This window comes from Lynx rufus, unplaced genomic scaffold (genome assembly GCF_022079265.1).
Source record: "Lynx rufus isolate CCGP_SWC_20201006 ecotype Redwood Valley unplaced genomic scaffold, mLynRuf1.p SCAF_7, whole genome shotgun sequence".
In the NCBI taxonomy this organism is placed as follows: Eukaryota; Metazoa; Chordata; class Mammalia; order Carnivora; family Felidae; genus Lynx; species Lynx rufus.
In genome coordinates this window covers 103064874-103086143 of record NW_025814889.1, presented here as the reverse complement: position 1 = coordinate 103086143, position 21270 = coordinate 103064874, and the positions used below count along the sequence as shown (strand labels likewise).

The window sequence follows — 21270 nt, the reverse complement described above, 5'->3', positions numbered from 1 at the left end:
TGGGGACTCTTAAAATAATAGGAAACATATTGTATATTACAAATTGATAGGCTAGATTTTTATGCTGATTTGGAGCAAATGTAAGGAAAATTTAAATGAACAGAAACAGATATTATAAATCTTTTGACTAGTAATTTTTATCCCCTTAACCTACATATGTTAAACCAGATATGATAGGTAGATTTAACTTTTATGGCAACTTAAAACTGTTGAAAAAGTAGTGAGGCTCATTTGAAGAGAGTGTGCTGGTTGATTAGTTCTGTTTGCAGAACATGGGGATTAAAAGAACAAATCGCAATGCAGATTTCCCTGTCGTAAACTATATGTGAAAATTTTGACCATTACATAGAGGAGTCAGATTCAGTAGTCCATGTTCATGCTTACTTTCAGAGCAGCCCTTGAAATACTGAAGTGATACATGCAGCCATCTGAGCTGTTCTAGTTTTTCTGTTTAACCAGATTTGCTACCACATTAAGGTTTCATCTTCTTTTATTCTTTTCTTCTCCTCGTCTGGGAGAAGTCCAAAAAGCAATACATTGCATAGGGACAGTGGATGCATAAATAAGTACCAAATGAATCGCTAAAAAAAATGGCCATTGGGCCATATTTTCCAAATTAATGTTTCACAGAGCACTTTTCCACATGTAACAGGTGTACCATAAAAGTATGTTCTACTTAATAATCTTAGGAAATACATAGTTACAGTTAAACAGGTTTCTTCCTTGGTTCTTCTCAGAGCCTTTAACATGTTGTGATTTTCCTGGAGATGGTTAGAATGTATAGCATTTTCCAAATATGTATAGCCAACTTCCAGAATAAACAAGCTCCTCACTCTATTCTGGAATTAATTTTCTTAAACTAAACCTGTAATAACAAGTTTACTGTTACTCTTTTTCACCTTTAAAATGACTTGTCCCAGAGAAATCACTGGAGTTGTTACAAAAGTAGGGAATAACGGTTGTATCTAAATAAAAAGCTTAAAATTCACAAGAGTTCATATACAGACAGGATGAAAATTAAGAAATAGTAGGAGAAAGAGAAGTATCAAGCTTAGTGTAGCTTGAGCATTCTGGGCCATCAAGAGGGCAGGCATCCTAACCAGTTGTATTCATCTCTCTGGATCTGTGCATTGGTACAGATGAAGCCATATGTTGCAGAATCTCTAAAAGAAAGTCAAACTAAAGAAATGCTGGTAACTAAAATGCTTTATGTACCCGGGGCACCTGGGTGGCTCAGTAAGTTAAACATCTGACTCTTGATTTCTGCTCAGGTCATGATCTCATGGTTCGTGGAATCGAACCCTGCATTGAGCTCGGCACTGATAGCATGGAGCCTACTTGAGATTCTGTTTCCCTTTCTCTCTGCCTCTCCCCTGCTTGCTCTCTGTCTCTCTCTGAAAATTAAACTTAAAAAGAAAGAAAGAAAGTTGTATATAGTGAATTTTTTCCTTGCCCTACACTTTTAGGAGGACAAATTAAAAGCAACAGACCAAATAATTAGAAATATAATTTTTTAAAACGTTAAAATTTTAGGGGCACCTGGCTGGCTCAATGGGTTAAGTGCCTGACTTCGTCTAGGGTCATGATCTCATGGTTTGTGAGTTGAAGCCCTGCATCAGTCTCTGTGCTGATAGTGCAGAGCGTGCTTGTGATTCTGTCCCTCTCTCTACCCTTTCCCACTCATGCTCTCTCTCTCTCTCAAAATAAATAATTAAACTTAAAATGAAACTTAAGGTTATAAACTTAAATCTGTACCAGTATTTTCATAGAAACCAAATTTGGTAAAATAGAACTCTTCAATGCTTGAATCATGTGGGGTGTGCCTGATTTGTGAGATATATGTAGTGCTAGTGTAGTAGCAAAAAGACATAATCTTTCAGGATATTCTAATGTTTATTTATTTTTGAGAGGGAGAAGGAGCAAACGGGGGAGAAGCAGAGAGAGAGGGAAGCACAGAATCTGAAGCAAACTCTGGGCTCCAAACAGTTAGCACAGAGCCCAGTGTGGAGCTCAAACTCATGAACCATGAGATCATGACCTGAGCCTAAGTCAGATGCTTAATCGACTGAGCCACGTAGGCACCCCCAGGATATTCTAGAAACCTAGAGATGAAAACATATGGATAAAGAGAAAAAAAATAAGTTATGTCATTATGAAATAGTGCCCTAGGTTATTCAACCAAATAGAGAAAATAGGTGATATTTTCTCAAACCAGATGAAAAAAACAACTTAAGTCAAAGTAAAGTAGTGAGAGGATTTTCATCTTTCTCTAAGTTTGTTGGATGTCTCAGTCAAGTAAAAATACCCTCCTGAGAAGTTCTTGACTTACCTTGCTTAAAATTGATCTGTAATTAGAGTAGAAGCAACACAGAGAACCTGTCCTCTAGTACTAACTTTAGCCAATAAGTAAGAGTTAATTGATGGAATTGAGGCAATGAGGATTTTGGTTGACAAGTGACCTTGTCATCTTAGGATTAATTATTCAAGGAGGTGAATCCTAGGAATAATAAATCATGTATTCTAGTTTCAGACAGATTTCTAAAAACTTAAGAGTGTGAAGCAAAAGACAGAGAAATCAAAAGGAATGGGGCTCTCTAAAAGAATTGTGAAGAAACTGAAATGATTCTAAGGAGTTGGAGGTGTGTTGTGTTCTTTGAACCTAGAGCTTTAAAGGACACATAGAAAGAATAAAAGATGCATAAAACCGAGAATAAATTCTAAAGTTTGTTATGGATATATGAATAGTTTCAGGAAGTTTAAAGAACAGAACGAGTTACAAATTGGAAAGCATAGTAAATCTAAAAAAAGAACCCTTTTAAAAAGTTGAGCTTTTTAAAGGGGAGGGACAGGTGATATAAACTAGATAAATTTAATTAACAGCATAGACAATAGAAATATTCTATTTCTGAGTATTGTATGAGAAATGTGAATTAGATTGTAATATAACTAAATAAAGTATTAACAATTGAACTTCCCAAGTAACATTGATCATTGGAGGGAAGTTATTTTCTGTGTCTTGCACGGCTCTGTCTTTTCTTATTCAACCCTTTAATTAGTTATTAATCTCTTGACATGGACATATGCTTTTGAAATTGTGCATATCCTTAGACAGGATGGGGCATAGGCTTAGATTAAATATAGTGAAGTGATTGATAAGATTGATAATTGATAAGATCAGGTATAGTGAAGATAAAGGTCAAGTTCTTTTTATATTAGAAAATCAGTAACCAAGAGGAGGATGCTAATTTTAAAGCAGTTTATGAATAAAAATACTTGAATTTTTAGATAACTCAAAGTGTGAACAAGAGTATGATGTCTGCCAAAAGCATCATTAATAAATGCAGTGACAGGAGTGCAGTGAGTGTTGCTTGCTCACTAGTCATCCCATATGTTAAATGTTGCCTTCACTCCTAACCATTCTAACCATGAAAAGACATTGACAGTCTAGAGTTTAACCTTCACGTATCATCTAGCATGGTATTGCAGGGAATCAGCAAAGGGACTAAGAGGACTCATCACATGGCTTTTCAAAAGAAAAAAACCAAAACTGTGGTTAGGAAGAACTTGAAAAATATAAGTTAATACTGATTATTTTCAATCTAAAACTTTATCAGATTGCATTGTTGAATTTTCGTGATGAATGAAACCATTTTTGGAGACTTTTTCTTAAACTAAAATGCTTACTGTGTATTCATTCATACATTCGTATGTAATTCACAGATACTGTATATCCAACTAACAATTTTTATTTATTACTGTAGATCATACCTCACTCCTGTTAGAGATGAAGAGTCTGAATCCCAAAGAAAAGCAAGATCTAGACAAGCAAGACAGTCTAGAAGATCAACACAGGTATGTTTAATGTGTATAATATATAAAGCTTCAAATTGCCTTTCTTTTTTTCACTTCTCTATGAAAATATTAATGTCATTGGAGCACCTGGCTGGCTCAGTCAGAGGAGCATGTGACTATTGTTCTTGGAGTTGTGAGTACAAGCCCTGTCTTGGGTGTAGAAATTATTTAAAGAAATTTTTTAAAAACTTAAAAAAAAAAAAAAAAAAGAAAACACTGATGTTAGTATATAATGTGAGGAAATCTTAAAGATTGCTTTAGTAATTCTTTCCTAGCCTTTTGTATATTACATTTAATCTAATTAATGTTAGTATTATATTTAATCTAATTGGCATATACCTTTGTATCTCTTTGCATATTTACTTTTTGTTTCTTAGATGGTGTCTGGCACAGAGTACTCAATGCGTGTTAATGAATTAATATGATGTCTAATAATTAATAAAGAATTCTGTAAATATTTGGAGTTGTGGGGAATAGGTCTATTGTATTAGATATTTCAAACAGCTAATGTGCAAGTACCAGGAAAATGTCACTCAGTCTAGTTAGCATCTCCTTAACCTCCTTGCCATTCTAATTATATCTAATATATCATTTTGTGTCTATCCTTTCCCATAGTTGAGGCGCTCCAAAGTCCAGATTCAACTCCTTGATCCTTACTTTTATTAGTATTTCATTTCAAGCTGAACTGTTAAGGTCTTAACATATTCTTCCTGCCTTTGTACCTTTACTTTTTGAAATCTCACCTGTTCTTTAAGGCTTATCCTTTAAAAGTTATTTCTTTACTGAAATTTTTTTCAGTAAATACATATGTATGTGTTTATACATATATATTATACATATATATACATATATATGTTATACATGTTGTATGTATATATTTATGTTTTTACATATATATATATAAAACAGAAGTACATATAAATTCAGTGTATAAACAATGTATATATCAGCTTTTCCTTCTTTGTACTTCTTAGGAATATTTATATTCATATTCATGTGATAGTACTGTCATCTCCTCCCCTTTTTTTAATTTCTTAAATATAGAGACTATTTCTTACGTGTATTTTGTCTTTTCCAGTACCTATTACTGTGCTTGCTCATGATGATTCTTCATAGAATGAATGTGACTTCCCCACTAAAAATTTTGTTCGAATTTGCAAACCAATTCCAAACGTGTATTTGACTTCCAATACATTCATATTAAATTTGTCTACTTATAAAATATTTCTTGGGGCGCCTGGGTGGCGCAGTCAGTTAAGCGTCCGACTTCAGCCAGGTCACGATCTTGCGGTCCGTGAGTTCGAGCCCCGCGTCAGGCTCTGGGCTGATGGCTCAGAGCCTGGAGCCTGTTTCCGATTCTGTGTCTCCCTCTCTCTCTGCCCCTCCCCCGTTCATGCTCTGTCTCTCTCTGTCCCAAAAATAAATAAACGTTGAAAAAAAAAAATTTAAAATATTTCTTTGAAACAAGCTATACTGCTTCTCATTCTTAAATTTACCTTTTTAATGTACAGGGAGTAACACTGACTGATCTTCAGGAAGCTGAAAAAACAATAGGAAGAAGTCGTTCTACCCGAACTAGAGAACAAGAAAATGAAGAAAAAGAAAAAGAAGAAAAAGAAAAACAGGATAAAGAGAAGCAAGAAGAAAAGAAGGAGTCAGAAACATCTAGAGAAGATGAATATAAACAAAAGTACTCCAGAACATACGATGAGGTAATAGTGTACCACCAACACAGCTAGGTCAAATGGTATGACTAGTTTTGTGACTTTCAGTATACAAGAGATTTATATACTGACAAACATATATACAAAATACTCCAAAGGACCAGAAATCTGAATTATTTTGAGATGATTAGAATGTTATTTTTCTTTCAAAATGAACCTGTGTTTAGATGTTTTTAACTGTTAAATATTTTACGTGGGAATTAATTTTAATATTTCACAGACTTACCAGCGTTACAGACCAGTATCCACTTCAAGTTCTACCACCCCATCCTCTTCACTTTCTACCATGAGCAGTTCACTCTATGCTTCAAGTCAACTAAACAGGCCAAATAGTCTTGTAGGTATAACTTCTGCTTACTCCAGAGGATTAACAAAAGAAAATGAAAGAGGTAAGAAGACCTTTGTTTCCTTCAAATAATCCTTTGAATTTTTTTTTTTCTAATTTATAGTTCTACAGAAAAGAAACAACTTTTCTAAACTGGGAGTCATTCCATTTTTTCTTTCAAAAAGAAGATGATGGTCAAAAATAAGAAGAGTAGAAAATAAAAATAGGAAATTATGTAGTCTGGCATTGTTACATATATCTTTATAATTTAAGACTTCACAAAAAGCATTATGTACACCAACATAGAAAAGTCAGCATAGAAGAACTGGTGGGAGACTATTTCTAGGAGCTGTTTATTAGTGCCTGAAGTTATTTCTTGCCTATTGGATCATATCTTTAAATTTTTTATATGTGAATTGTTTTAAACTAAAATCACTTAAAACACATGTAGTGTCCTTGCTAAAACAAAATGGTTTTTATGCTTATTTCTTGAGAAATAGATTTCTTTTTCAGTGATATGTTGGCATATTGATAATCACTATTAACATTTCTTATTTTTTCATATAAACTTCCTATTTAAATTTTAATAATTCCTACTTTAAGAGATTGGTACTGAATAAAATTATTTCTAATTGTAGGCGTTTTATATTTTAAAAGAAAATCCCACAGTATTAGTCATGATAACATCAGTAATCATGAAGGATAAACTTCAGAAAAATTAAGTTTTCCCCAATTTTCAGCTGACTTTTCTTTTTTTGGTCATTGAGATATTTCAGTTCTTTAAAATACTAAGCGTGAGGCTCACATAATGGTTGGTAAAAACCTTGAGCCAACTTTGAAAATTAGGGATATTTGCATAAAAGTTTAGATTTTCATCTTCTATTGAAAAGTGGGAAGATTTAGCAACACTGTTTCTAGTTCTCACATATCAACGATTGGCTAGAGGCAAGGAGTAAGTTACAGCCCCTCACCCCTTGGAATAGTGCCCTCCTGGCCCATTTTATCCATCTATATTATCTGGATGGCCACTATATGCATTGGAGTTTGAGATCTTTGCTGTAAACTAATTCCAAAAACAATTCTAAAAAAACTTGTTGGCACTATAATTTTGAAATTTCTTTTGCTGTGACTCTTTGCTAATGGCACAGGAAGGAGACTTTTAGAAATAATTTCTAACATTACTTTGTTCCATATAGATGTCTACTTTTTAAAACCTAATGGAAGGCCCCTTTATAGAATATAAGTCTAAAGCTATTTTAACTATCCTAAGAAGGAAACAAATTTTGAGACTATATTTAAAAAAAATTTTTTTTTAATGTTTGTTTATTTTTGAGAGAGAAAGAGTGAGGCACAGAATCCAAAGTAGGCTTCGGGCTCTCAGCTGTCAGCACAGAGCCTGATGTGGGGCTCAAACCCATGAACCGTAAGATTATGACCTAAGCCAAAGTCAGACCCTTAACTGAGTCACCCGGGCACCCCAAGACTACATTTTATGTTGACGTGTTTTAAAAGATAAATATTTTTTCCAGAAAAAAAGAGTTTGTTCTTAGATACTATCTAATAAAAATGAAATGAATACTGTATTTATTCTACCAAATGAGGATTGGGAATAGTAGAAACAGAAACTGAAAAACTCGTTCTATGTCTGCTAGCTGTGTTCCATCATTAAGAACTGTTTGTTTTCTTCGAAGTGTTAACTTTGGGTATAGTAACCCCCTATCAAACATTAATAACTCGAGCCCTGTTTTCTTCATAGGATTCAATTATTTTCTGTTCAGCAAATATTATTAAGTATGTCTTTTGGCAGATGTTTTGTTTCAGGCACTAGGAAAATGAAATAATAAAAATTAGTTCTTGTCTTGATCAAGAACCTGTCTAATGGGAGATACAAATACATGTCTAAACCAAGTGTTTTATAGGAATGCTGAGGGGGCAAAAATAATTCTGACTGGAAAATTTTAGAAGCCTTTATAAAGGAGGTTGATTTTGAAATATGATTACTACATTTTTCTTATAAAATACTGTCAAAATACGTTGCTACCATGTGGTTCATTATAATCCTTAACAGAGGGAGAAAAGAGAGAAGAGGAAAAAGAAGGAGAAGATAAATCACAACCTAAATCCATCCGAGAACGACGACGACCAAGAGAGAAAAGGAGATCTACGGGAGTTTCATTTTGGACCCAAGATGTGAGAACCTATTAAAATATAGCTACTTGATAGTATACTTAATCTTTCTAGAAGTACATACTAACCATTTCTTACATGCCTCAGATTACGTGTGCTTTTAGCTCATCACTGAATTTTGAGTCTGGTTATTAAATCAGAAAAGTTCTTCTTTATTAGGATAGTTAATGAGTACTTAGATTTTTGGTATTACTAAAAAGCAGTTCTGTCCCAATTTTGGAATAAAAGTAATAATGGCTGTTATTAAAAATAATACATATATTAGTGTATAGTGGCTGAAGTGCTGCTTTATCTTGGAGATTTTTGAAAGAATGATGCTTTACATATTTTTATTATTATTATATATTACTTTCAAAGTATACAACATAGTGATTCAACAATTATATACAAAATGCCCACCGCAGTAAGTATAGTTACCGTCTCATTATACAAAGTTAGTACAATATTATTGACTATATTCACTCACTATGTGGTACTTTTCATCACCTTGACTTATAACTGGAAGTTTGAACCTCTTAATCCCCTTCACCTATCTCACCTATCTCCCACCCTATCCCCTTTTGCAACAATCAGTCTGTTCTCTGTATTTATGAGTCTGTTTTTGGTTTTTTGTTTGTTAATTTTGGGGGCTTTTTGATTCTACATGAAAGTAAAACATGTGGTATTTGTTTTTCTCTGTTTGACTTATTTCTTTTAGTATAATACCCTTTAGGTCTATCCATGTTGTGAATGGAAAGATTTCTTTTTTTCTATTTATGGATGTGTAATATTCCATTGTATCTATTTCCACATCTTTTTATTTATCTGTAGATGAACAGTTGCTTCCTTCCCTTGGCTATTGTAAATAATGCTACAGTGAACATGGGGATGAATAGTCTTTAAGGATTAGTGATTGGGTTTTCTTCAGGTAAATTACCCAGCAGGGGAATTACTGGGTCACATGGTATTTCTATTTTTAATTTTTTGAGGAAGCTCCATTGTGTTTTCCATAGTGGCTACACCAATCTGCATTCCCACCAGCAGTGCACAAAGGTTCTCTTTTCTCTCTGTCCTTGCTAGCTAGCACTTGTTATTTCTTTATGATGCTAATCATTCTAACTGGTGCAAGATGTTATCTCATTGTGGTTTTTATTTGCATTTCCCTGATGATTAGTGATGTTGAACATCTTTCCATGTGTCTTCTGGCTCTTTATGTGTATTCTTTGAGCTTATTTATTTTGAGAGAGAGAGAGAGCAGGGTAGGGGAGAGAGGGAAAGAGAGAATCCCAGGCAGGCTCTGCGCTGTCAGCAGAGAGCCTGATGCGGGACTTGCAACTCACAAACCTGAGCCAAAACCAAGAGTCAGACACTTAACTGACTGAGCCACTCTGGTGCCCCTCTATGTGTCTTCTTTAGAAAAATGTTTTTTCAAGTCCTCTGCCCATTTTCTAATTGGACTTTTTTTTTTTTTTTGGTTGAGTTATACAAGGTTTTTATATTTTTTGAATATTAGCCCCTTACCAGATAATATCGTTTGCAGGTATCTGCTTGCATTCAGTAGATTTGCCTTTTCATTTTGCTGATGGTTTCCTTCATTGTACAAAAGCTTTTTAATTTGATAAGCACCAGTTGTTTTATTTTTGCTTTTGTTTCCCTTGCCTGAGGGGACAGATCCAAAAAACTATTGCTAAGGCTGATAACCAAGAGTTTACTGCCTATGTTTTCTTTTAGGAGTTTCATGGTTTCTGGTCTTACATTTAGATCTTTAATCCATTTTGAGTTTATTTTTGTGAATGGTATAAGAAAGTGGTCTGGTTTCATTCTTTTGCATGTAGCTGTCCAGTTTTCCAGCACCATTGATTGACGAGACTGTCTTTTCCTTATTATATATTCTTTTGCTTTGTTGAAGATTAATTAACTTATATACACGTGGGTTTATTTCTGGCTTCTCTTTTCTGTTCTGTTGATCTGTATGTCTATATTTGTGACAGCACCATAATATTTTGGATAGGATGGACATTTTGACAGTATTTTTCTAGTCCATGAGCATGGTATATCTTTTCATCTCTTTGTGTTATCTTTCATCATAGTTTCTTTACTTCTCTTTTGGCTGGTTCATTATTAATGTATAGAAATGCAACATTTTTGCATATTGATTTTGTATCCTGCAATTTACTGAATTCATTTACTCTATTTTTTTGGTGGCATCTTCGGAGTTTTCTATATATGGTATGTCATCTGCAAATGGTGATGGTTTTACTTCTTTCTTGATAATTTAGATGTCTTTCATTTCCTTTTCTTGTCTGATTGCTGTGGGTGGGAATTCCAATAGTACTATATTGAATAAAAGTGGTGAGAGTAGATAGACATCCTTGTCCTGTTTCTGATCGTAGAAGAAAAGCGTTTAGCTTTTCACTGTCAAGTATGATGTTAACTATGGGTTTTTCATCTATGGCCTTCATTATGTTGAGGTATGTTTCCTGTAAACCCACTGGGTTGAAAATTTTTATCATGAAAGGATGTTGAATTTTGTCAAATACTTTTTCTGTACCAAGACGATCATGATTTTTATCCTTCATTTTGTTAATATGTTGTGTCATATTGACTGATTTTTATATTGCACCTTTGCATCCCTAAGATAAGTCCCATTCAATCATGGTGAATGATCCTTTTGATGTATTTGGTTTGCTAATGTTTTGTTGAGGGATTTTGCATGTATGTTCACCAGTGATATTGTTCTATAATTTTCTTTTTCTGTAGTGTTTTTGTTTGATTTTGTTATCAGGGTAATCCTGGCCTTATAGAATGAATTCTATAAGGACACATTCTTTCCTCTTCTGTTTTTTAGAATAGTTTGGGAAGGATAGGTATCAGCTCTTTAAATCTTTGGTAGAGTTCACCTATAAAGCCATCTGATCCTGGACTTCACTCTTTACCAGGCATTTTTTGATTACGGATTCAATTTCATTACTAGTAATCAGTCTGTTCAGATTTTCTACTTCTCCCTGATTTAGTCTTAGAAGATAATATGTTTCTAGAAATGTCCATTTCTCCTAGAATGTCTAATTTTTTGGCATGTCATTGTTTTTAGTAGTCTCTTATTCTTTGTACTCCTGTGGTGTCCATTGTAACTTCTCTTTCATATTATATTTTATTTCAATTCTCTTTTTTTGATGAGGCTGGACGAGTTTTAAAGAACCAGCTCTTAGTTTCATTGCTCTTTTCTGTTGTTTTTTAGTCTGTATTCATTTATTTCTGCTCAGATCTTTATAATTCCCTTTTTTCTACTAACTTTGGGCTTCATTTGTTCTTTTCTTAATTCCTTTAGGTGTAAAGTTTGATTGAGACTTTTCTTGTTTCTTGAAGTAGGTCTGTATCGCTATAAACTTCCATTTTAGAATTGCTTTTGTATCCCAAAGATTTTGAACCATTATTTCCCTTTTCATTTATCTCTGGGCAATTTTTTATTTCCTCTTTGATTTCTCCATTGACCCCATTGGTTGTTTAGTAGCATACTGTTTACCACGTGTTTGTGGTCATTGATTTTAGTTTCATACTATTTTGGTCAGAAAAGAGCTTGATAAGATTTCAATCTTAAATTTATTGAGACTTGTTTTGTGGCCTAACATGATCTGTCCTTGAGAATGTTCCATGTACATTTGAAAATACTTCCATGAATTTTGTTTTTGGATAGAGTGTTCTGTATGTATCTGTTAAGCCCATCTTGTCTAATGTGTCATTCAAAACCACTGATTTTTCTTTCTCGATGCTCTGTCCATTGATATAAGTAGGGTACTAAAAGTTCCCTACTATTGTATGATTTTCAGTTATGTCCTTTATGTCTGTTAATATTTGCTTTATGTTTCTAGGTGCTTCTATGTTGGGTTCATAGATATTTACAATTCTTCTATTCTCCTCTTGAATTGATCTGTATCATTATGTAATGCCCTCTTTGCCTCTTTCTACAGTCTTTGTTTTTTGTTTTTTTTTTTTATGTTTATTTTGTGAGAGCGAGTGCAAGTTGGGGAGGGGCAGCAAGAGAGGGAGAGAGAATCCCAAGAATCCCAATCCTCACTGATAGCACGGAGCCCCCAGCAGGGCTTGATCTCATGAACCATGTGATCATGACCTGAGCTAAAATCAGGAGTTGGACATTTAACTGACTGAGCTACCCAAGTCCCCCTACAGTCTTCTTCTTCTTCTTCTTTTTTTTTTTTTTAACATTTATTTATTTTTGAGATACCAAGAGACAGAGCTTGAGCATGGGAGGGGTGGAGGGAGAGGGAGACACAGAATCTGAGGCAGGCTCCAGGCTGTGAGCTGTCAGCGCAGAGCCTGAGGTGGGGCTCAAACTCATGAACTGCGAGATCATGACCTGAGCCAAAGTCGGACACCCAACTGACTGAGCCACCCAGGCACCCCTACCAGTCTTTGTTTTAAAGTCTCTTTTGTCTGGGGTGCCTGGGTGGCTCAGTTGGTTAAGCACCGACTTCAGCTCAGGTCACTCACGGTTCAAGAGTTCGAGCCCTGCATCAGACTGTGCTGACAGCACAGAGCCGCCTGCTTTGGATCCTGTGTCTCCTCTCTCTCTCTCTGCCCCTCCCCTGCTTGCGCTTTCTCTCTCTGTCTCTCTCTCTCAAAAATGAAAAAAATAAACACAAAAGAAAAGAATTAAGTCTCGTTTGTCTGATCTTGGTATTGCCATCTCGGCTCCCCCCCGTCCCCCCCATTTGCATGGAATATTTTTTTTCTATCCCTTCACTTTTAGTCTGTGTGTGCCTTGAGATCTGAAATCAGTCTTTTGTGGGCAGCACGTAGTTGAGTCTTGTTTTTTTAACCATTTAGTCATCCTTTGTCTTTCCATTAGAGCATTTAGTCCATTTATATTTAAAGTAATTATCGATAGGTATGTACTTACTGCCGTTTTGTTCATTGTTTTCTGGTTCTTTTTATAGTTCTCTGTTTCTTCTCTTACTCTCTTCCCTTGGATTTGATGACTTTCTTTCATGGTATGCTTGAATTCTTTTCAATTTCTGTGTATCTATTTTAGGTTTATAACATTCTATGTATATAGCAGTTTATCTTGTTAATGGTCATCGCTTAAGCTCAAACACATTTTTTTAATGTTTATTTATTTTTGAGAGAGAGAGAGAGAGAGAGCACCAGCAGGGGAGGGGCAGAGAGAAGGAAATAGAGGATCCCAAGTGGACTCCACACTGACAGAAGAGAGCCTAATGTGGGGCTCAAACTCATGATCTGAACTGAAGCCAGATGCTTAACCAAATGAGCCACCCAGGCACCCCAAGTTCAAACACATTCTAAAAGTTTTTTTACTCCTTCCTCCATATTTATATATATGACATATTATTTCCTCTCTTTTTCTGTGTGTATCCTTTAACTACTGTGTGTCGATATAATTAATTTTTACTACTTTTGTTTTTTTAATCTTCATATATTAGCCAGTGACATTTTTTCCTTTTATAATTTTCTTATTTCTAGTTATGGCTATCTCTTTTCCAGTTATAGAAGTCTCTTTAACATTTCTTATAAGGCTAGTTTAGTGGTGATGAAGTCCTTTAACTTGTTTGTCTGTGAAACTCTTTATCTCTCCTGCAATTATTAATAACCTTTCTAGGTAAAGCTTTTGGATGTAGGTTTTTTTCCTTTCTATACTTTGAATATATTATGCCACTCCCTCCTGGCCTATAAAGTGTCTGCTGAAAAATAATCTGATAACATTACAGGGTTTCCCTTGTACAAAACTAGTTGATTTTAAAGATTCTCTTTATTGGGGCCCCTGGGTGGCTCAGTCAGTTAAGCGTCTGACTCTTGATTTCTCATGATTGTGAGATCATGGGACCGTGCTTGGGGTTCCACACTGGATGTGGAGCCTGCTTAGGATTCTCTGTCTCCCTCTTCCTCTGCCCCTCCCCACCCTCGTCTGTCTCTCAAAAAAAAAAAGAAAAGATTCTCTTTACTGTTAATTTTTGATGTTTTATTTATTATATATCTTGGTGTGGACCTCCTTGAATTCCTCTTGTTTGGGGATCTGTGTGCTTCCTGGACCTGGATGTCTGCTCCTTTTCCCAGGTTAGGGAGGTTTTTAGTTATTATTTCTTAAAATAAGTTTTCTGTCTCTTTCTCTCTCTCTTCTCCTTCTGGGACTCCTATAATGTGAATGTTAGTTCACATAATGCTTGATGTTGTCCCAGAGGTCCCTTTAACCTATCCTCATTTTTTCTTTTTGTTTTTTTAGCTTGGGTGCTTTCTACTACCCTGTCTTCAAGATGGCTGATTAATTATTTTGCATTCTCTAATCTGCTGTTGATGTTAATGTATTTTTCATTTCAGTTACTGTATTCTTCAGCTCTGATTGGTTCTTTTTTATATTTTTCTTTGTTGAAGTTCACACTGAGTTCATCCATTATTCTCAAGCCCAGTGAACACCTTTATGACCATTACTTTGAACTCTGTATCAGGTATATTGTTTATTTCCATTTCATTTAGTTCTTTTTCTGAGGTTTTGTCTTATTCTTTCATTTGAAACATAACTCCTGTTTCCTCATTTTGTCTTACTCTCCGTGTTTGTTTCTCTGTATTAGGTAGGTCAGCCATGCCTTCTGGTCTTGAAAGTAGTGGCCTTGTGTAGAAAGGGTTTTGTGGTGCCCTGTAACATGACCCTTCTGACCACCCGTCAACAGAACCAGACACTCCAGTGTATCCCCTGTGTGACCTGGGTGCACTCTTCTGTTTTAACTAGGCCATGAGTGCTCCAGGGGTGTTGGTGGGTGGGCTGGCCCTCATCCTAGCTGGCTGAAGCTACAGGGCTGGCTCTCCTCCTTTGAATGTGCTCCAGCCACCACCAGGCTGCCTGCTAGGTGTGATGGGCAGTAATTGTTTTCTGGGGACATCAGTCCTGACCACGACTGTCCACCAGGTATTGCAGAGCAGGAGTCACTGTGAAGGGGTACCTGCCAATACGGGTGGAATGAATGGGGACCGTCCACAGGGAAAGCTCGGGTTGGGTGAGCATAAGGTAAGATAGAGGGTGTCAGAACTGGCCCCTTTGGCCAGCTAGGCAGAGGGGGCTGTAAATGGTGCTAGCTAGTACCTTCCTTCCCAGAGAAAGCTCCTATAAATCTCTGCCCCTCAAGCACATGCCCTAAAATTAGTCCATAAATCTTCATAATCTAGGTGCTTTTCAAACTGCTGCTTCTGTGCCGAGTCTCAGACCAAATGACAGAGTACAATGTCCCTTTGCAAGTAAAGCATCAGTTTCCATACAGCCCTCTGGCTCTTCTGCAGTTAAGCCCTGCTGATTTTCAAAGCTAGATGTTACGGAGGCTCATCTACCCTGTGCAGATCCCCAGGGTAAGGAGTGCCTAATGTGAGGCTTGACCCCCTTGTAGGACCTCTGTACCTGTATCATCCCTCTCATTTGTGGGTTGTCCGTCCTACCCTTCTTAATGTGGCTTCTCTATGATTTTAGCTTTGGAAGACCTGTTCTGCTAATTTTCAAGTTGTTTTCAGAGTGAGTTATATGTAGCTGTTGCCTCAGTGTGTCCATGGAAGGAAGTGAGCTCATGATCCTACTTCACTATCTTCCTAGAACTCCTTAAGATGCTTTACATTTAACCCATTTTCATGAATATGATGCTACAATATATATAACAGATCTCAAGTGATGTTTGATAGAAGTAGTGTTTTGGCTTACAAAATTTTATTTTTTTCCCTTATCCCTGATTGTATATATGTCTGACGTTGCTATTCATATTATACAGGAGAAAGAACTGTGGGGTAGCACAGTTAATGTGAAATTTATGCTGTTTGAATAGAACATATAACTATAGAAGGGCAAACATAATCTGTTTGAGTTGTTTTGTTTTATTTAGACTCTTGGGGTTTTTTCCATTTTTTCTTTTAATTTTTATTTTATTTTTTTAAGTAGGCTCCACCCCCAGCGTGGAGCCCAAAACAGGGCTTGAACTCACCACCCTGAGATTAAGACCTGAGCTAAGATCAAGAATCCGATGCTTAACCGAATGAGCTACCCAGGCACCTCTCTTTTAATTTTTACTACAGAAAAATCAAACCTACAAAAGTAGCAGAGAAGTATAATTACCCCACCCATTGTTTAAGCTAAATCCCTACCACCTCACCAATTCCCATATTATTGAAGAAAATCTGCAGAAGATTTATTTCATCTAAAAAACTTTAGTATGTATTTTTAAGAGGAAGTATTCCTTTTTAAAAATTATTAAAATTGTATTTTTTTAAGTAATAAAAATAATCACAATATATGTTGCCATACAACAAATGATCACAAAACCATGCCCACATTTTTTTGTTAAATAAATTAACAATAAGTCCTTAATATTGAATATCCAGTCAGTTTTAATGTCCATTTAATTCGTATACGCCATAAATGGTTTGTGGTTGTACTTCTGGTTTGATTGGAATACAATAGGGATTATACATGGTGATTAATTATGTCTTTAAAGCCTCTTTTAATCAGTTTCTCCCTCCCATTTTTTTTCTTAAAATTATTTTTTGTTATTGTTTATTTATTTATTTTGAAAGAGAGAGAGCAAGCACAAGTGGGATAGGGACAGAGAGAGAGAGAGAGAGAGGGAGGGAGGGAGGGAGAGAGAGAGAGAGAGAGAGAGAGAGAGAGAGAGAATTCCAAGCAGACTCCAAGCTGTTAGAGCCCGACGTGGGGCTCAAACCCACAAACCACAAGATCATGACCTGATCCAGTATCAAGAGTTGGACACTTAACCAACTAAGCCACTAAGGCACCCCTCCTTACAGTTATTTTTGAATGAACTGGGTTGTCATATCCCTGAAATGTAGTTTAACACATTAATGTGGTTTTTTATATTTCCTTTAAATTGATAACTACCATTTTACTGTTTGGCAGCTACCAGGTAGAGAACTGATCTGATTGTTTCAGAATTCTTCTGGCAAGGTATCTTTCTTCATCAGAAAGTATCTGATGTCTGGTTGATTTTAATTGATTGCCCATTAACATTTTAGTAGCAGTAAAATAAAACCTCACAGTCTTAGCACCCTAACATACTAGTTCTTATTACTTAAAATTACCTTCTTAATAAGTCATCTGTCTTAGGAGATTCATAGACAAAGCTGTGTTTATTATATAGTATTTCTTTTTCCCCAGTTTTATTCAGATCAGTTCTCCCTTCAGAACTTCACTTTCTGGAATCCTACCCTTAACTACCATTGTAAAGATCCTTCCTGGGATTCATATTGGCAATATTCATCTTTTTAACTTAAGCCTACATTGAATTGTATTCTAATCAGCCATCAAGCACAGATCTTCTTTCTCCTTTGTAGCCACATTTGAACCTATATCAGATCATATACAAAAAGAACAAAGGGCTTTGTCAAAGAAAGGGTGGTGCATAGTTAGGCAGGTTTTTAATCTCTTGTATTATTAGGCTCCCTCCCCCTTTTTTTATTATCACTTTTTTGGACCTCTGAACCTCCCACTTTGTAAATTTCTAGTTTCTGTTTTTTGCCATGAAACTGCAGTGCTTAAAAATAATCAGTTCATTATGTGGAATTCATATTTTTATATGAATATGTTTATATTAATAAATAAAACTAGCAGCAGCACCATTGATTTTACCTGGTCACTTAGTAACTTCACACATTATTTTTGCTAGGTGACAATATGATAGCCTATATACAAAGATTTCCTCTAATCCTTAGAATAATTCCATAAAGTTTTTTTCTTTAATGTATATTTATTTTTGAGAGAAAGAGAGAGCATGAGCACACGTGCAAGCAGGGGAGGGGCAGACAAAGGGAGACGGGATCCGAAGCAGGCTCTGTGCTGACAGCAAAGAGCCCAGTGCTGGGCTTGAACTCATTAACCATGAGATTATAACCTGAGCTGAAGTAAGACTCTTAACCAGCTGACCACCTACGTGCTCCATAATTCTATAAAGTTTTTATCCCCTATGGGTAAGGTAAGTATGGCTCAAAAAATTTTAATAAATTTACCCTCAGTCACGCTGAAAATAGCTATACCAATATGCAACTAGGGTGATCTTGTTTTAAAGCCTGTGGCATTTTTTTTTAAGCCTGTGGCATTTTTATAGTGAGCCTGAGCTAGATATCTGTGAATGGAAATTTCCCTTTCCTTTTTTTTCAGCCCTTTAAGGTTTGTTGAGATGTTCAAGGCCTTACACTAGAATATTCCCATAGTCTGGGATTCTAGGCTTTTAGCCATCTGAGACCTTGATTTTCTATTTGGTGTGCTGTAAACTTCCAAGAAATTTCCAGATGGATGAACTACCTACACGTGATAGGATTTCTGCATAAATCTTGCAAGCTTATAGAATCTAACTCTTCTTACTTAATACAATGGACTTCCTATTTTTGCTGCCTCCTTATAATTGAGTGTCTAAATAGTTCATTTAACTATTAAAGCACCTGTAGCATCATTACAATATAAAATGGAATACCTTCTTTCTTCTGCTAAGGCTCCAGTTTCTTCATCCCCATTGTGAATGTTTCTTACATTTTGTTTTTAGGTAGATGGTCTTTTTTCACCATGTATGCTAACCTACTTAAATTGTGTCATGCGGACAAAATAGACTTCCTCTAAACAGGGTAGGAAAATTCCCACTTAAAAATCAGTTTTCCTTTTGATCTGTTGCTGGGTAGATTTTTCTCAAGGTCATTTTAAATTAGAAAAGCCCTAAAATATTTAAATATCAACTGTTTGAAATATATTTCTACTTTTCTAAAGTAAAGTGACAATCTATTTTAGAGTGATGAAAATGAACAAGAGCAACAATCAGATACAGAAGAAGGATCCAACAAGAAAGAAACTCAGGTAAGAAAGCATTATTTTTTGTGTTTAGAAGCATTCATATTTTTCAAGGATTACCATTTGCTTGTGTTTGTATTTATTCCTGCAAAACTGTTACTGCATACTGTACCTGCATGCTTGGGGATAGTACTCAGCATTTCTCTGAGATCTGGGGTAGACGGACTGGAAAGGACACAAAGAATATTTTAGAGGCAATAGAAATATTCTGGATCCTGATTGTAGTTGTTTTCTGAATATATACAACTGTCAAAACTTATCAAACCATGTACTCTAAGTGGATAGTTTATTGTATGTAAATTAATATTCAAAGTTGAAAACAAAAAGTATCTAAAAGATACCCAGAAGGTGGGTACCTTACCAGACCCAGATTTTATTTTTGTAAATGTAAGTTATATAGTTATATATAGTTACAAGTTATATTTTAGGGAAGACACTAGGTCTTTTTAGCTTTCTTTACATTTGTTTAGAAATACACTCTAAAGGACTTTTATATTATCACAACTGATCATCCCAACAGTCTTCTCAAAAAGGCATTTTCTTTTCCTCAGTGATGAAGAAACTAAGGCAAGTTTGAATGACTTAAAAGGTTACATAACTAGCAAATGTGGAAAGTTTCTTCCCAATAGTTATTTTCCTCCCTCTATTCCCTATTGTTTGGCTGTAGAGAAAGCTGACATGCTTTAAAGAGCTCTATTCACATAGGAGAAGAGCTGTAAAATATGAGTTGGTTCTAATCTTCTAAGTTCAACACTATCTAATCTGAAATGGCATTCTGGTCATAGCATCTTTATTTTTGACTTGGAGTTCCTAAATAGAACTATTAAATTCTTTGCAATCAGCAAGAATCTACAATAATATGAAGTGACCAGAAATTGGTTACCTGTGCTACGTGACTGTGGATGTTACTTTCAGGGCCAGGTTTCCTATTTTGTCCTGAAAGGTACTTTTATTTTATAATTAGGTAGCCAGACAGATATTGAGAAATTAATTACTTCCAAGGGTACAATTATTTGCAGGGTAAAACTTTATTGATAACTTTTAAATCTTTTGCCTATCAGTTGTCAGCACTCCCCCAATTCCCCTGCGTCTTGTGTAAACTTGACCATTGTCTTCCTTTCCCATTGCTACCCTATGAATTCCCATCTTTCAAGAAAAAACAATAGATAAAAAAGAGGGAACGGGTTAGTAAACCACCCTCAGCTGGCACTTCTCACTGCCTTATCACATAGACCTTACATCCCACCAGGCTGGGATAGAAGGGAAAAGATTTTCTGACTCACAGAGTTATGACTTTGAAGCATATTCAGATTAGTTGGGTTTTAAGTTTTACTGTTAATTAACATTGAGTAGAAAATTGTCGGGGAGCCTGGGTGGCGCAGTCGGTTAAGCGTCCGACTTCAGCCAGGTCACGATCTCACGGTCCGGGAGTTCGAGCCCCGCGTCAGGCTCTGGGCTGATGGCTCGGAGCCTGGAGCCTGTTTCCGATTCTGTGTCTCCCTCTCTCTCTGCCCCTCCCCCGTTCATGCTCTGTCTCTCTCTGTCCCAAAAATAAAATAAACGTTGAAAAAAAAAAAAATTAAAAAAAAAAAAAAGAAAATTGTTTCTAAGAAGAAACATTTTCTTAGTTCCAAACAATTTAAATAGATTTTTTTTTCATTTTATCTATTTTTTTCACAGAAATAAGCAATTTTATTAGGAAATCCCAAAGAGTGGCTTTATTTTTTCTTAATTTGAACATATACTTAATTTTAAGATAATCATTAGTATTATATCTCAGAGCTGTAAATTCTTAATAAACAGGAGAACTGGGTTGTTTGTTTTAATTTTTAATTTAATTTAATTTTTTTTAATAATTTACATCCAAATTAGCGTATAGTGCAACAATGATTTCAGGAATAGATTCCTTAGTGCCCCTTACCCATTTAGCCCACACCCCCTCCAGTAACCCTCTGTTTGTTCTCCATATTTATGAGTCTCTTATCTTTTGTCCCCCTCCCTGTTTTTATATTATTTTTGTTTCCCTTCCCTTATGTTCATCTGTTTTGTCTCTTAAAGTCCTCATATGAGTGAAGTCATATGATATGTGTCTTTTTCTGACTAATTTCGCTTAGCATAATACCCTCTAGTTCCATCCATGTAGTTGCAAATGGCAAGATTTCATTCTTTTTGATTGCCAAGTAATACTCCATTGTATATATTTACCACATCTTCTTTATCCATTCATCCATCGATGGACATTTGGGCTCTTTCCATACTTTGACTATTGTTGATAGTGCTGCTATAAACATTGGGGTGCATGTGTCCCTTCAAAACAGCACACCTGTATCCCGTGGATAAATGCC

At 35.5% G+C, this 21270-nt stretch overlaps 1 protein-coding gene across 7 annotated transcripts in view; it reads left to right on the top strand.

The window, feature by feature from the left end:
- Window positions 1-21270, top strand: part of PPP1R12A (protein phosphatase 1 regulatory subunit 12A) — a 163560-nt gene that overhangs the window by 122405 nt on the left and 19885 nt on the right. For 5 of the 7 annotated variants that reach the window (XM_047064942.1, XM_047064940.1, XM_047064941.1 and 2 more), the window contains 5 exons: window positions 3762-3852; window positions 5364-5564; window positions 5797-5965; window positions 7970-8091; window positions 18866-18931. In XM_047064942.1, coding sequence (XP_046920898.1) covers window positions 3762-3852; window positions 5364-5564; window positions 5797-5965; window positions 7970-8091; window positions 18866-18931 — 649 coding nt within the window. Of the gene's footprint in view, window positions 1-3761; window positions 3853-5363; window positions 5565-5796; window positions 5966-7969; window positions 8092-14472; window positions 14547-15004; window positions 15075-18865; window positions 18932-21270 lie in introns of those variants that run through there. The other 2 variants (XR_006959687.1, XM_047064943.1) reach the window with 2 other exon arrangements.